Below are 18,183 nucleotides of genomic sequence, written 5' to 3' on the forward strand. Positions count from 1 at the left end.
TGTGACAGTGTGACCTATTTTCTATGGTAGAGATGGATTGTTTCCACCTGCATGAAATAGCTTCGTCAAATTACCATGTTGTGTATTGATTAATGTCATGGTTGTCATTGCTATTGGGGTGAGTCTTTGAACCCAAGCTGTCAAATTGAAAAAAAGGTTCACTTAAATTTAAGACATTGGTTTTGAAGAATTTGTGTTGAAAGCAAGTTTTTTCCATTTGCAAAGGACATTTATTGCATCTTTGGAGACATTTGTCACGTCATAACAGAAGATGATGCACCAAAAATTGCATGCACAGCAAGACATTCATTGACTTGTATTGTGCTGCTTGTTGATACAAATTACATATTTTTCACTTACTTCTCAAAATAATGAGACATCTGAAAAGGAATAAACATGCTTCAAATGGCACAAGCATCCACTAATTTAGTTGTGGTTTTTGACTATACCCTTGAGTGGTCACTTATCCAGGTCTACACACTTGTCTTGATTCATTATGTACTAAAGTTGGTCAAGCTTGTCAGCTAGCTAAAATGATATATTTGTTTAAATTGTTACAGTTGAAAGACGAAAAGCACCTTTTTTTGACAGATCTTTTCTGTATGTACTTAAAACCCCTATCCATTGTAAACTACCCCATAGGAATTATGTTTCTAAGTATGCAAGCAGTAGTTTAATCTCTTCATTGAGGTACAACCCGTACTGAATGACACCAGACAGTAATTGCACATAAAGGTGTGAGTTTCATTTGCAATCTTTTTAATTATTTATGTCATGTACACATCAGCCAAGCTGGATGATAATAACCTTCCTGTTGAGATTCCAGATACTTGGAGCAGGCAGGCCAGCAGACTAATATGGAGTATAGTCTGCTTTATCCACTGTGCTCACTTCATGTCAGGATGCTCTCATATGCATTGTCCAGAGAAAATTAAAATCATTCAAATTAAACATAATAATATTTTGTCATGAAAATAATCTGCTGCGATCAATATGCATCACAGGGCAGCTTGTTTGAAGGTACATTTGTCTCTACGTTATACTCCATGATTCAGAAAAAAGGTTCAAGGTCAAATTGTAGGTCACAGCAGTATAAGGACAATTGACAAGGAGTGCTAAATTGTCCGTCTTTGTTAGTGTGTGCATCGCGTGAGAAGTTATGGAATGTTATTGCAGTGAAGGTGTGGAAAGAGATTTGCTTGGCAGCTCCCGATTGCACAGCAAGATCAATAGAGCAGCTAGTCATTGATTCTGTTGCCACAATTTATGGATCTCTGAAAGTGGAAGCTATTGGTCTCGTGTAGGTAAACAAAAGATCTGGAAAGCAGTTCACTATTGCAGTGGAATGGAATAAAGCACAGGATTCCACAACCAATATTTGTGCAGGAATCTTCAGTAATCAGACCTAAGTGGAAACTCGCCCCATTATGAGGCATGTTTATTGCAAAAATATGAGTGGCATTGTTAGCCTTGTTGCTAGGTAGATGTCGAGCTGGAACTGATGGGACAGATTGATTCCTTGCTGAAACTGTAAAGGTTGAAATTGGGGAGAGACAAAGATGTACAAAAAGATAAAGGAAAGCATTTCCTAAATTCACACAATTAGTGCAGGAAAACTTTTTAGCGTCATGTCTTGTATAGATCTAATACTGAGTCCTGTATTTCACTACATTTAGTCAGATACCTGAAGACTATGCCCTATGGGAATTCATCTTGCAGTGGACTTTGTATGGGTTATCCTGCAATGTCAGGTATAGAGCCCTGCATACAGCTGTGCATCATCATGCAAATTCATACAGACATGCAAATAGTTAATTCATCCATGAAAAGCCACTAATAGAGCAATATAAAGCTGTGAATATTGCCATTCTTATCACTGTACTATAATTCACACTGGCTAAACGTACTTAATTTCTAAACAGAATTCCTGTAAGTATTTTTCATATTCTGAACGGTTGCATAGCATAGGAAATATATTTCATTTCATATCACTATAACAGATTTTTCTATAGATGTAGATTATTTGTTGATAGAAACATCTTTATGTATACAGAAATTTCAAAGAACAGATCTATGGAATTGGAGACCCTTGCCCATATTATTATGATAATAACATAAGAATGAAATGTTTGAGTAAAAGTGTAGTTTTTTGTTCCATAACTTGCCATAAGCTGCGCCCCATAGGTTGTGTATCTCAGTATGAGTGTTAAGGGATCAGTTTCAGTTTTTGCAAAGTCCCATGGCAGTATGTGTTACTGTCACTGCACCTTCCTTGCCATTCTCACATCTAGAAGGGATGCTGATCTGCTTTATCTCAAGGTAGTTACTCCATACACTTCCTCCTCCCATGTTTCAAGTGGAAAGTAATCCAGCATTTTTGTTGCCCACATTAATTTCAATCGGCTGTGATAGCTCAATTCAAATTTGCTTTCCACTAAAGTCGCATTCTTCAAATGCGCCTTATCAAGTGAAGATGGGGGGTAAAATCAATTCCAATTCGGAGCGATGGCCCAACATAGGCAAGAGCAGATGAAATCCTGTGAATTGGTTCCTTAATAATATGATTATTCTATATTGGCTCAGACTTCAAAGGAAAGTTCTGAGAGGCTCTAGGAAGTATTTTGTCAAGTTTTGTTGATTTTGTGATTTTGGGAGCGACAAGTTGATTGTATAGGTCTTTGGGTGGTCCCAGCTGCCAGGATATTAGGAGATCCTGGAATATGTCACCCACAGGTTATGAATGCTTGAACCCACTAGTCATGAAAGCCTGCACCCACAGGTCATGAAATAAAAGCCTGCACCCACAGGTCATGAAGGCCTGCTCCAACAGGTCAGGAATCCTTGCACCCACAGGTGATTAAGCTTGCACCCACAGTTTATCAAAGTCTGCACTCTCAGCTCTATTATGAAAGCCGGCATCAACAGGTTATGAAATCCTGCACCCTCAGCTCTGTTATGAAAGCCTGCACCCTCAGCTCTGTTATGAAAGCCTGCACCCTCAGCTCTGTTATGAAAGCCTGCATCCACATGCCATGAAGGCCTGCACCAACAGGTCAGGAATCCTTGCACCCACAGGTTATTAAGCTTGCACCCACAGTTTATCAAAGTGTGTATTCTCAGCTCTGTTATGAAAGCCTGCACCCACAGCTCTGTTATGAAAGCCTGCATCAACAGGACATGAAAGCCTACACCCACAGCATATGAAAGTGTGCACCTGCAGGCCATTAAATGAAAGCCTGCACACACATTCTTAATATCAGTTAATTTACCACAATGTTTAATGTGAGGCTGGCCACCCAGCAATACAAGTCTCCATAATTAGATGGTATTTTTGCTGCATATTATCAGACCAAGAAACTGAGGCTAAGTACTATTTCCTTGTTAGTAATGCTGTGTATATATAAACATGAGAAAATCATTTGTTTTCCTCAAGGTATACCTTTTTCTGTTTCACTTGATCAGGTTTGTGGTCTTTGTTTCAAGAGAACATCCATCCTCTAAGAATTTCAGTAACTCCTTCAACAACAAGGCCCAGTAACTTGAAACATAACACTGATGACCACAGTTCTATATTTTTACTACATTCTGATCTTACTGAGAACATGGCCACCACTGTGGCTATATTGTAATATCATTTTTGCTTGTATCATTATGAAATATAATATACAATAAGAGTATCAGTAATCATTGTAATAATAACATTTATATTTGGCTGTGTATTGTTATCATTGTTAGCGAGCAGTGTTTTGTACATGCAGTGAGGTTATCTGTCATGGTTAATGTGTAGAGATATGTTTACATATTATTTTGTTAATGAACTTTTCTTTATACTTGTAAGTTACTTTTAATCAAATATCAAGAAAAAATCAAATGAGGTACATGTCTTTGTACCCTTATTTTGTAAGAATGATCATTCTTTTCAGTTAAACAACAACAGCATGAAGAAGAAACATAAAATTTGAAATTTGAATTTTGTACATCATTAAATGAACTGCCACATACATATATGTGTATAGGAGGTTTTGTCTGGATTACACGATGTTGTCTGCTGATGGAGCTATATTAGTTATGATGGTTTTACGGACCTGTTAATACTTGTGCTAAATGCCTTTCATTGAGAACGATTGACCTTGTCTGGTCTGACCACTCAGCCTTCAGTGGGTGCTGGGTGTGAGTGTGTATTGCTGTCAGAGAACCAGATGCTGCAGGCAGCAAGTTCTGACATATTCCTACATATCACTCAGATGCCTGCAGTTAATGGACTGGCCTCCACCACATGCTGGCCAACTGCTATGATTTCTGTACAATTGTCCTGTCTACAATATCTGTGGCTGTTGCATTAATTGTGAGCCATAAACCTGCCATGTGGAAATGATCAAGGGATGTATCTTTACCATCATCATCCTAAACAGTTGTAACCTTTTCTGTATGATTATGTTAAATTGTCACTTGAAGTTCAAAATTAAAAATATATGTAATCTGTTCCTATTAAGCTGTGTTTCCTTCATAAACAAATACAGGCTATCAAGTCATAGGGTGTCATGTTAAATTTAGTACAAATGAAAGAGGTTTTTGAAGTTTAGCCTACCAGTTTTTTGTCATAGTAGACATCCAGTTTCTTTGATTTTTTTCATTACATGTGTAAGATAAGATACGATATTTTATTGATCCAATATTCCATGCAGAAACAGTGACAATATCTTATAAACTACATAAAACAAGATTTATGACGAATCCAGATTTTATTCTAGGACACACGATTGCGTGGTTCGCGCTAATAATGATTGAATTGCCCTTCATAGAAACAACATAGTGTGAATTATCGCGCATAATAATGTTATCCCTACCTACCTACCTTTCAAAAACCATGCGTAAAAAGCTTTATATTGAGAGGGATTGATGTTTTAGATCGGAGTCAGACAAGTTTGAGCGATAACACAAAAACAACAGAGTAACCTCCCTTGGTTGAAACAACTACTGGCACTAGGGAAACAAAATCCCATTCACACATTATGAAAATAGATCAAATTTTTCAATAAAATTATGTTTTGATTAATTAATATCGACAACATTAGGCTATGAAGTCTAGACATATTGCATATTGTCATGAGGCAGTTTTGGCAATCTTTTAAGGAAAATGAGTTTGTTTTAGTTTCATTTTCGAAATCAATTAATATTGTCACTCGAAGAAATGCAGACGACAAATGAAGATGAAATTCTTATTTACAAATGTTTTTGGTAATTGCCGTGAATAATGTTGCCCAAAAAATTAAAATAGCTGGCTTTTTTGCACATAATACCATTGAGAAAGCGACAACCATGTCTTCCCAGAATGAAAGGTCTGTTAAAGAAACTTGTGAATCAAAAGCAGTGCAAACCCAGAGACCGTCCCCAGTCCCTCAGACTCTACATAGAACAAACCAAGTGTTTTTCAGAAAAATGGTTGAAAGACTGGCCATGACACTCTCAAAATGAGGAATTCAAAACTGAAAAAACAAAGGATCTTTCAAAGATTTTCTTCCAGTGTGTAACAATCTGAATCCAAAGTTCCGAACTGGCTTTTGAGGGGACAGGATGTGGACCAATTTCAAATTATTTGTAAGCATTTAATAAAGTTTTCAAGATGTGAATTTCAAAGAGTCATCATCAGTGTTGAGATTAAGGGGTTCATAATCATTTCAATCATGACAAAGAGAAGCTACCTTGAAAAACAAGTACAAATTATATATTTTTTGTTATTCTTTATTCATATGAGTTGGCAGGTATGTTATTTTGAAATACAGTAATACTGGTATTGTCCCCTACTTTTTCCAAATCCCCCTTCCTTCTTATGTGAGCAGGGACAAATCCCTCCCTAGATTTTCAGTTCTAGAATAGACTGCGAATCAGAGGAACACAACATAAAATATTACAAGCATGTATAATAATAGCCTAGGATCTTTTATTCAACTTACCTTCTAAGTTCCTTGACTTTCCACCAGTAAATCAGCAATGATGGTATTTTTTTGTGTGTCAATGAGCAAGGTGTTTCCACCTGTTTCATAAAATGCCAAATAGGATCATAGAGAATGGAGGATAAAAGTAATGCCTGATTAGACTGACTGGAGCCAGAGTATTCAGCCCACAGTCTATGTTTTTAGTTATACCCACATTTCATAGTGTTAGACTTGAGAGAATAGTAAGCAGTGTTAGCACATGAGTTCGTGTAGCATACAACCTTTCAGGTATACTAGAGCTCTCAGAAAAGACACTGCTGTGACTTGGGTTGCTATGTGAAACTAGCTTGTCAGTTAGCATGAAAGAATCTCTGATCATAAAAAGTGGGACACTTTCTGAAGGTGTGAAGGTCACCTGGCTTGTTGGGCTGGTTATGGCAGACAAATACCAGATATAAATGGAACATTATCAGACTTCATGTAGGCAGGCTGTAGGTAATAGGACATTAGCCATACATCACAAAGCTAACGATTTGGGTCACATATGAAACGATTTCTCAGACAATGTGGATATGATGTCATATTTATTGCAAAGTCTCCAGTTTGTTCTGAACAGTTTTCATTACTGGCTGTCAAGTAAATGCATTCCATGCATGTGTCTCTACATAAAAAAAGAACTTGATTAAAAAAACCTGTTTTATTCTTGTCATCACTTTTGCCCTCGAGACAATTTCTGAAAGATTGAAAGAGGAAGAAGAGTTGTTTTGGTCTAGACATAAATCGTTATCATTGACAAAGATGCTGTGACAAATGTACCAGGGTTCTCCAGAGCCTGGAGCAAGTATTTGGCGGAGGCCCATAGGAGGCTTTTACCTCTATTGAAGTAAAATTAAGCTTTCATAAAAGCAAACATTACATCAGTGGAGTGAGTCGACAGTGGTGTGTGGATTATTATGACGTCTTCATGGTGTATGGCTAGCGATGTGAACACTGCTTAACCCACGTCACGCAGAGTAATCATATCAATGTCCATCTGGTAGGGCCTTTCATTATCTAGAATGCTGATGTGAGTTTGTCATATGTTATCATATACTCAAAAATAATGATCAATTATACCACATGGGAAAGTTTAATTTGTGTGCATTCGTCACAGTTGTGAGTGGCAGTTAATGAAAGGCTAGACACAAAACTGGACATAAGTAGGTCCGTTGCTGGAGATTTCTTTGTGAAGTGGTGAAGTTTTGACATGGTTGACAGGATTGACAAGCATGATCTTGATCCTGTTGGTATGGTAGAATGAATTGTATTATCTCAATCATGTTAACAGTGTGTCAGAAACATATCCAGTGAGTTAGAATTCTGTGTTTTCTTGTGTACAAGTATATCGCACATTACACCATGATTATGAACATAACCTGACCTTTTATAGTGCAAAGATATAATGGACTTTGTACATGCTCATTTTTTCGGTATGAGAATACGACATATTTGATACATTTGTATATGTTTTGGTTTCCATTTGTATAAGAGCAGTCTGTTTATAATTGTTTCAGTTTATTTAGACATTGAAGACAATTTGATCAGCTGGCTGATAGATTCTTCTCCGAACAAACACGTGACTCAATAACTGGAGATATGATGTAACTGGAGTGAGCAATATAATGCTATTTTGATATTTTCACGAAGGACTTGATGAGCTGTTGGAGTTACTGGCTTGTGTCACTCTGTTCCTGTCTCCCTTATCCAGGGCTGTGTCAGTCTCTAATGAAACTGGTTTGCTCTGGCAAGAACCATATGTGTATGCTTCATGATTCCTATTGCTGTAGACTTGTCAGATGAACAGATTGCACGTTGAGCAACCTTGTGAAGCATGAATAGATGGAATTATAATAGGAGTTGATACCATATCCAAAAGTCCTTGTTGATATTTTTATTCAATGCCCATGTTTCAAGCGTGATTCCAGAAAGGGTTCTGACATACGTTAAATTAGTGCTAAGCTTGTGGGTTTTTTTTTCTATTTCATATGATTAATGACTGAGTTGTTTTAAAGAACATATAACTGAAAAGCCCATCTATTTTTCTAGATTTAAGACGTATTATGTAACAAACAGAATATCAAGAACAGATGCTGAATTATTACAAGTTCTGTAGTTTTTGGCATGTTCATGACTTCAGTAGTATTAGCCATAACTCAGTATTTTCAGATCAAAATGTAATGACTTTTTGTTTATGTTTAGTAGTAAGTACAGGGGTTAAAAAATCCCATTGAACGACACCTGGGACAAGTTGGTTTTCTTTTGGGCAGTCAAAAATGGTATCTTACTTTTCCGTGGGCTACTAAATAATTTCTGGTTATGGTTTCAAACTGCAAATAAACTTGGATTTCATTTCATATCTGCTTAGTATGTTGCTTAGTATGTTAAATTTCACAATGATAAAATAGAGTTTCCTTCCATTGCTATTTCTTACTTCCTAATAAATAGTCCACTAAACGTTAACATCAAAAGCTGCATTGATTTATTCTTTCATAATTACATCATCATGATTATGTCATAAAAATCAGGAAAGGACAAGTTACATGTACTTTCTTTAATTCACTTGCCCTGTGTTCAGTGACTTTTAAACTATTTTTGAACCCCTGTTGTAGTAGAACTCAGTATTTCCATATTTTTGTGCATTATTTTACATGTGATGTGATTTATACCTGTCGTTCAACAGTTTGCTATCTCTAGAAAAAGTAAAAGAGCATTTTGTGTCAGTAAAATAAAACAAAGTCTCAGTGTTACTTCATTTACGTTAAGAGGCTATGATTTGGAGTGGCCTTATGAGATCAACTTTGCTTTGCAAAGGGACAGAATCATCAAGTGTGGTTATAGTGACCTTTCCAAAAGAACAGGGGACGGGAGACATGAACCAGTCTGTGCCGAGGTAAAGAGAATACTAGTTCAGAATGTTCCTAGTGTGACTTAGCCCATTAGTCAAGATGCAAAAATACAGATTTTATTAGCCATTACTGCTGGAAAGCAATCAGATGAAAGCTGATATTGATGACAGCTGATTAAGATTGATAACAGCAAATAAATGAGCAGTCATGTTGATGACTACTACATGAATCCATTTTTGTAATAGATTGGCCATATCGTCATGATTTTGTACCATATCCATAAGTACCTATCATTAATGGATGGATTTAGTTGGGGTCAGCAGACATTGCTATGATGTTTATACAAAAATGTCTGTCTTTCTGTGATTGCTAGATACCTGATAAGTAACTCAAGTCCAGATAGATGTTCGTTTTGAAATATTTCACACAAGTCATCGTAGTGATCTATGTGGAGAGAAAACCTTTCAACACTGCCCCAAGAAACAGCACTAAATTGTTGTTGCTAGACACCAGTAGAAGTTCAGTCTTTGAAAAGCGTTTAGAAATGATGCATATTGAAGGTAAAAATTGATGGATGTCAGCTTCTTTGTAATGAGGAACATATGTTCTTAGTCCTACTCCTTCATCGGATGAATATCTCTAATGCCTGGCTTTCCAGGATTCCCAAACACTTGTGCATATTCTTATTCACAGTGTACCATATATTTGTACACCAGAAACAGGAGGGGAAAATAATTAAAATCATGTCTTTTCATGTAAAAAATCAGTGGTAAAAATCTGCCTGTATTGTGATGGTTGCATTAGTCACATCTTTATTATATTGTTGATTGCACTGTGTTCTTTATGTTTCTGCAGTTTGGCTTTGGATGCTGAACAGTATCAAAATGTCCAGGGTGCCGTTTTAGTAACTTTTACAAAGTGATCTTAACGCTAATGTGACCATGACTCCCATACTTTAATGTTGACTTAATTTATTGTGTATTAAGTGTTTATTTTTTGTATTTTTATTTGGATGCTTAATAACCATTGTAAGCATTTGTAAACAGAAAGAGTGTGGGAAAATAGTAAACCAGAAAACGACTAGTTAAGCAATGGTAATATGTCAGTGTTAATAATTCATTCCTTTTTTTGCAGTGGTTTTACTAGACACACGGCCAAATCAGAGGTTGTCTTGGACATCTCATACAGAGCCGGTCAACGCTAACCCCAATGACAGCGAGGGTAACCAAGGGGTGAGTATTGTTCCTCTCACTAGTTGGTCAAGTGATGTTGTGATGGGTATACAGCACGCTACATTACTAAACAGTCTTTCCCAAGCACACTGATTATGCCACTTTATATCATCTGAGTGGATTTTAGTATATGCTCATTGCTTGCTATCTGCATTTGAATGAAAGAAGTTTTGTTGGATTTAGGCTTTCAACTTGTGGCTTGAACTCATATTAAGATGAGGATATAAATGTAGTAATTTTTATGGTCCCAAGTTTCTTAGTTTGCATTGCTGCTGGTAGCAGTTGGGAACACTTGCTGTTAGGTGTAACGCCTGCTATTAGCTGTAACACTTGAATTAAATTTGGCCAGTCTGTGCTAGTCAGACCATTGATAGCTGGAGAGCGAAGTTGGTCGCAGGGTAATGATAGAAAAAGAAGATGTCTCTTTTCCACATACAGTAAACATATTAACTTTGAGGAAACATAATTGAATACTGCTTGAAAGCTACTCTTGTAGCTGACAAGATATACTTATCAATAATAATTAGGTACAAAGTCTAAATATCAGGTTTTGTATGCTGGCTTCTTGTTTATCCTTGTATCCATTGTTACCCCCTTTTTTGTTGTCATCACTTGTTAATTAGTTTTCCGCTGTATATATATCGCCTGTTCTCTACCTGTATCATTTACACTTGAAAATGATATTAGAACCTCTATGGAAAGGTCGTGTTCTGGTATTAAAGAAGTTTTCATCCATATACACTTATTCTATTTGACTTCCAACTTCTAAATATGCCTCTGAAACAAGTTTTGTGTGCTAGATAATATTATGGATATTATATTAGTATGTCAAAAAGATACGTGTTTACAAAGTAGTATTCTTATTCACTATATTTATGTTTGCATTTACCTGCTTTTTTCCAAAGTTAAAAAAGATTTTGGTCCCATCTGCTGTTTGATTTAGAAGATAGAGTCTTGCATCAGCTCAAGGCTTTAATCCTGTTGTATTGCATGCTATGTGCAGGTCATTCCAGCGTTGTCAGGAGTCCATTCATATTCTCAGGAGATAGCAGGGTAGAATGTGCTTTCTCTTGTTTCCTTCTGGACAAAGACTGCCTCTGTATTCTAGTGGACAAGACATATGCCCTGAGAAATCAAAGTTAGTGCTTTGTTTCCTAGCTGATTCCCTTCCAAATGACTTAAGAGTTGATGACGGAGAAACAGACAAACGGACCAATAAATCATTGTTACATTGTTGGTCACACCACGATTCATACTGCCCCTCGTGGACTAGCATGGTTAAATTTAGATGAAAAAATCAGAATACAAGGACAGTTGAAGTTTAGCTTTTGTCACTTTTGCTCTACTGCCTTTTACATCAGGAGTGATACTTTACTGCAAATAAACATGATATATGTTCTTGCTGAATGAGAATTCTGTAAACATTTTTGTGCCCTTATTGTGCAAAGAATAGCATGTCAGGGATTGTGACAATTGAGATTATTTTTGTGTGTGTATTTTTACCAGTCCTGTCACTAGAGGTTTCTTTCCATTTTTCTGATTTCATTTCCTTTGTTCATGCACCAAGAACATGTCGGGCAAATTCTGTAAGATGGCCAACACTCTTGTCTCTTTGTGTTGGTGTTTTATCACAGCCTATTGTGAATTTTGGCTACGTGAGTCTTCAGTGAATAGTTTGCTTTTCTGCAAAGGGTTTGCCGAAATGGCACTCTACCTAGGATGGCTAGCTGGCAAATGAGGAAAATATTCTTTTGAACAGTGAGAAAAAAATAAACAAAGCGATTTGTTCTGTCCCAACAATTCAAGCCACCCTCATTTCAAACATTGATCCAGTAATACAGCCTGCCATCTTGGATGCAGCCATTATTTCTCTCACCATGGTTTTTGCACATTATCAAGAAACTGAGAAACAAATGAATAAAGATGGCATTGTGCACTAACTGTCAAGATCTAACATATTTGTTTCATTGTAGTAGTGAAGAATAGCTGACATATAGCTGACAAGGCATCAGTCAAGTTTTCAAACTTGGGCCAATGCAAAATGTTTCACTGAGCCAAACAAATACATATTTTGATGTTGAGTGGAGTATGTTGCGATGAGTCAATATGGCAGTGCTGTGTGATGTTTACCTTCCTTGGCCTTGAGATTTCACATTGAAAGCTTTGACAATGACCTTGTGTGACAAGTAAAATAAATATTATACATTTCAACTGTGTGTTAAACTTTCAAATTATTCCATGTGTCCCTCATAGCATTCTGTTAATGTAGCCAAATATTGTCCTTCAGTTTTTGATGCATTATGTCATTAAGTTAACAGTAACTTCCTGTAGAATGAATAAAGGCAAGCATATTTGGGATAGTATTAACAATGGACTTGTGTAGATGAACTGGGAAAAAAAGAATTTAGGCCAAATTTGTAACAGTGTGTGACATTAAATTGGTCAAGTCGCTTACAAGATCTAGTACTAATACACTGGCAACCTTCTGGTGATAATCTCCTGATGGGCAACCTAGAGGTTGGCTAATCAATCATCACCTCTTGAATAAGCAGTATTTTTCTGTTTTGTTGACTGCATATTTTGTTGACAATTGGTAATATGCCAGTGACAGGATGGGTACAATGGTTCAAAAATCCCATTGTCCAATGCCCGTCAAGTCAGTTTTCATTTTTGGTAATGTGATAATGGTATCTTACTATTCCGTGGTAGATAATTTCTGCTTATGGTTTCAAACTGCAAGTAAACAGGGATTTCATTTCATATCTGCTCAAAATGTAGCTATTAAATTTCACAGTGATAATAAAGTAGCATTATCTTTCCTTGCTGTTTATCACTTCTCAATAAATAGTCCACTAAACATTAACATCAAGTATGATGTTGATTTATTCATTCATAATTACATCATCATGATTATGTCATACATATCAGGGCAAGTAGAAAAGTAGTCAGGACAAGTCACTTTTTTAGATTCATTTGCCCTGTGGAATGTTACTGAACCTGTGGGGTAATATATATCCTGATGTTGTGTAGGTGATAAAGTGTTACAATATATCCTGTGGATGGGTAGGCTATTGAGGACACAGGGGCTCGTGTCATTGCAAGGATTAACTTTGACCAATCAGCCATGATTATGTTTAGATGGAGTCTTAATCATTTGCATGCGATGGTAGTGATTGGCAAAGCAGACGGATGAGGTACACCGAAGTGTCCGGCCTTGTCTAGATATGTTGTATTGTGAGGCATTTCAGGTCGGAGGTCATCTAAAAATTTTCATATTTTTTTTTTAAAAATCTGTAATATTTGCAATGATCCGAGCGCCTGTGATTGAAGATAGCTAATTTCTTTATCATAGGTAGTCTGCTCGTGATGTGTTGTCTACTGATTATGGCTTGTCTCACAATAATGGGTGTGGTTGTGAGGATTTTGTGATGTATTAGGTCATCAGACTTAGTGGCATTTTTGAAAACATGTCCTTGTCACCCAGTGGTGTGAACTGTTCATCTATTTATCAATTGACAAATTCATAAAGCTTGAATACACCTAGTTGTGACCCAAAAATAGTAAGTAAACAAACAAAGATGATTGCCTATGGATGTGTGGTCTGCCAATGATGGGTAATGATGTCAGAACATGATGCATTGCTGTATGCTTCCTTGTTTACCATATTTGATCTGTCTGAGCAACTCGAAGGTATTGAGCAAAATTTGAATGAGTGGGCTGCATGTATATACAGTGAATCTGTTAGGGGACTCCCAGTTTTGCTTGAGTTGGCCAGCAATTACGATAACAGTAGAAGTGAGCTGGACAACTGAGTCAAATAGTTTGTTGTTACTGACCTAGGGGCTATTTTCCCCAACATCCCATTTGTGTAATGTCTTTCCTCAAATGAAACAGTTTCCTCTTCAAACAGTTGGAAGAGATCTGGAATTTCACTTTGAAAACAAGTCCAAACAGAGGAATCAGTTTCGTTTAACTGTGGTGAGACTATTTATTCAGCTTCTGGAATGATTAGTTTGATTATTGTATTCAGGAGCATGTTGTTGTTGAGTAGCCCATCTCTGGCTGCCAACCACTGACACACATTTGACATCAGAATTCTTGACATTGGATGACTTTTGATGAAGGTGCCATATCGATCGTACACTAAGAACGCTTGATTGAAAACTCTCCTGTGAGCTCAACTTGTTATAGACAGGAAAAGCAGAGGACCGATTTTTTCCTTGACTCCTTTCAATCATTTGCAGTGTCAGCAGTTTTGCCTTGCCACTTAATGAGGACTGTCCAGAGAAAAGCTTGGTAGCTGGATGTTTAGTAACAGTGTTACTGAAGTTGGACTATTGTCAGCTTAATTCCAGATGCTTAAATGCTTGATAACCTTATATTGGCAGCATTCATTCAGCATTCAAGTCTGTGTTGCAAAGGTAGATGCTTTCTCAACATTCATGGCAGTGTTGCTGAGGTAATGGGGGAACTCAACATAGATGATGATGTTGTGAGGTATCTGCTTGTTAAACATTAATGGTAGTCTTGCTGATGTAGTTTCAAGTTAAACGTTAATTATGAGGTTGCTTGGGTAGTTGCAAGCTGGTAGTGTTGCTGAGGTAGTTGCTAGTTGAACATTGATGCTGATATTGCAGAAATAGTTGCAGTCTCAACTTTGTAGATGTTGCCTGTTCTATGCTGTGTGTGCTGTTGTTCTTGCTCTTAATCTATGTAAATATGCCTGATGTAGCTGCAAGGTGAAATTTATGGTAGTGTGGCTTAGTTTCCTGTTTTTCATTCAGTGAAATGTTGTCATGGTTGTTGCTTGCTCTTCATTCATGATTGATTGTAGTGCTGCTGAGGTAGAGAATTTAGATTTTGTAGATTGATTTTGTTTTGTGTGTCATGAATCGAGAAGTTTGGGAACTGAGCACTGTGAAAAATTATCTTTTCAAATTCCTGCATCATGGATGATTTATTTCTTTTCAATTAATGATGTGTCAAAGAGTTTCATGTGTTGTGGAAAGTGTTCTAGGTGGTGTTTGGGGCTCCTGCAATGAGATGGCCAGATGGTGGTTGCCCTTGCAGTTCGCTGGGCTTTCTTGTCCTCTTGGGCAGTCTTGTATCATGTTGTTCGTATGCTGCAAATGTCACATTGATTGAGTTACATAAAGTCAAACTTCTTCTTGTTCATTATTGCATTATTGATCAAAATATCATGTGAGTGAGTGAGTAAGTTTAATTTTATGCTGCACTCAGCAATATTCCAGCTATATGGTGTCAGTCTGTAAATAATCGGGTCTGGACCAGACAATCCAGTGATCAACAGCATGAGCATCAATCTGCACAACTGGGAACTGATGATGTGTCAACCAAGTCAGCGAACTTGACCACATGATCCCATTAGTCGTCTCTTACGACAAGCATAGTCGTCTTCTATTGCTAGCATGGGTTGCTAAAGGCCTATTCTACCGCAGACATTCATGTGAATGTTGTGGCATATGAATAGGCTACCTGGACTTTGTATGGTCATAAACTAATTCCGATTAATTACCATGTGTTTGGACTTCCTCTGATGTTATACAACACCGGCATGGGCAAATATGTGCAAATGTTTTGCAACAGGAATGGCATTTTCACATTTCAACAGTGACAGACATTTTTTTTGCTATCTGAATTGAATCGTTGTAGCATTTGGTGAAAAGAACTGATCCCTTTGTGCGCAGATGTGAATTATATATTATTATTGATGCCGCTTTTATATCTTTGAAGAGAAAGGCAGAAGTTACTTGGTAGGTAACAAAGCCATGGTTAACTTCATGTATTTCAGGTAGATGTCCCGTACACTAGTGATGTAGTATGCGACATTAAATTCCAATCTTCTGGTCACATTATGTATGTAATGAAGGCGCTGAATTACCAAAAGTTAATGTCAAATCAGATTGATTATGTGAAAATAAAAGACCATTCTGAGAGTATTTTCCCAAATTAGTGATAATTTCATTGAGAGATATATGGTAATTCCTATGATTAAACATGCATGTACAGACCTTACTTCAGCGTCAGATATGTGAATTACTTTTCAGATATTGTTGGTACTTGCAAAGGTTGTCGCTATGTACCATCTTTCTACATTTCAAACTGTTTGTAAGAAACCTACTAGTCTTATATCTGTTCTTGGTAAAGATTGGTAGTGAAGGTGTAAACTGAGCCTTGCTCCAAGGCTGTACTGAAGCCTTAGGTGACAGTTCTGTAGCTATTATTCTGTCTTTAAAGAAGCAAGTCAAGATACATCCTCGATATCTCCAGGGTCTACGTTCCGAAAAGTCTCCACTATACCCTGGACGCATCTACGGGTCGGCTCGATAATTTTGTTACCTCCCTTTGCTGACTCCGCTTTCTCACAGTAGCCAATCAGAGTGGTCGCCCTTATAACCGAATTTGCCAGTGTCAACAAAGGTAGCAGTTGCAACTGCAAAGGTTTGCTCGCCGTGCGACTCACAATTTGGGGAAATCATACATGCAACTTTATAGGTCCGAAACCTTTTTTGAAACATATGCAAGAAATCCATCTAATACTTTCAGAGAACCTACGAATGGTTTGTTTGCCAAGTTTAATCGGTTAGAGAATTTAAAAAGCGAAAGTGAGTTGTGATTGGTACGCTCAAATTCCCTGCGTAGGCAGCTGATTGGATAAAAAGCCAGCCAAGGCAGGTAATAAATCTATCGGGCTGAGCCGTAGATGCATCCAGGGTATAGTGGAGACTTTTCGGAACGTATACCCTGAAGATATCGAGGATGGTCAAGATAAGGGGACAGTACAAGGACTAAGGATGCCAGTCTGTTGGAGGGATATTTATATTTTTTAGAAATTATCATGTAAACTAGTAATTATTACCTTGAAGCCTAGTGGAAGTCTAGTGCAAAATCTTAAAATGGACTCCGTCCATCTGTGTGTCTGTCCGTGCACTATTGTCTTTTTCGGATCATAACATTCAAACCATTCAGTATTTCGTCACCAAACTTAACACATAGATAGATTTGATGGTGTGCTAGTGGCTTTTGGTAATTTTGGAACACTGAATGAAATGATTTCTAGTGGCTTTGGGTAATTTTGGAACAGTGAATAAAATGATTTTTGTGTGCCCATGACAAGTTTGACTAAGACTGCATTTGGTGGGTGTGCTCTTTTCTGGACTAGAACTTCACAGTTCACTATTTCATATTGAGAGATTTTGTGGTGTACTGGTGCCTTTTGGAAGTTTGAAAATTTTGAATAAAATAACTTTTGAGTGTTCATAGCAACAAGTTTGACAAAGACTGAATTAGGTGGTAGTGCTCTTTTGCAGACCAGAACTTCAAAACTATTCACTATTTCTTCACCAAACTTTACTTGCTCTTCTCTGGATCAGAACTTCAAAACTGTTCACTATTTTTTCACCTTGGTACATATATAGATCTTGTAGTGTACTGGTGCATTGGTAGTTTTGAAATTTTTAATGAAATGTATCTGTGCATTTTCATGACAAGTTTGACTTTGACTGAATGTGGTGGTAAGGTTCTTTTCCAGAGCAGATCTGTAAAATCTGTCAATATTTCTTCACTGAACTTAGCACATAGATTGGTCTGGTGGTGTATTGGTGCCTTTTGGTAGTTTTGCAATACTGAATAAAATATTTTCAGTACTTTCCTTCCACTTTGTCAAAACAGTGACATCATTATAACTAGTAGACATGTTCATGAAGAGTATTTTGCCTTTGCGGGGAATACAGATGACTCTGTCTTTTTGTTGTTTTGAGGCAAGTGTGTATAAACACTTGTGTATGCTTGAAACTTACATATTTCATATTTTCATTTAAAGGGTGGTCACTCCATGTTGTACATTTGGCTTAAAATGAATAATGGATAAGTAGAAAATATTCTTTCTTGATTTTTTTTTGTTCTTTCCAATACACAAAATCTCACAACCATTTTGTCAGCTAGCATAAACAGTAGTGTTAATCCTTTAAAGAACAGCTTTATTGATTTTGGTGCCAAGGACAATTTCTTAATTTGAAATATTGCACTTCTGGTGCCAGGAGTTCCTCCCACCCATGTATTGAGATGGAACAGAATGATTTTGATATCTTTGAATGACATCTAAACTTT

The 18,183-nt window shown here is 36.9% G+C and overlaps 2 protein-coding genes across 2 annotated transcripts in view; both read left to right on the plus strand.

Moving 5' to 3' along the window:
- LOC137268944 (uncharacterized) overlaps positions 1 to 18,183 on the plus strand; it is a 280,426-nt gene that overhangs the window by 61,484 nt on the left and 200,759 nt on the right. The window lies entirely within an intron of this gene.
- The window catches only part of LOC137267971 (ephrin type-A receptor 4-like), an 88,267-nt gene that overhangs the window by 19,115 nt on the left and 50,969 nt on the right, over positions 1 to 18,183 (plus strand). Inside the window, exon 2 of the mRNA XM_067802430.1 lies at positions 9,956 to 10,053. Within this exon, the coding sequence (XP_067658531.1) occupies positions 9,956 to 10,053 (98 nt within the window). The remainder of the gene's footprint in view (positions 1 to 9,955; positions 10,054 to 18,183) is intronic.

The sequence above is a fragment of the Haliotis asinina genome, chromosome 16 (genome assembly GCF_037392515.1).
Source record: "Haliotis asinina isolate JCU_RB_2024 chromosome 16, JCU_Hal_asi_v2, whole genome shotgun sequence".
NCBI classification, from domain to species: Eukaryota; Metazoa; Mollusca; class Gastropoda; order Lepetellida; family Haliotidae; genus Haliotis; species Haliotis asinina.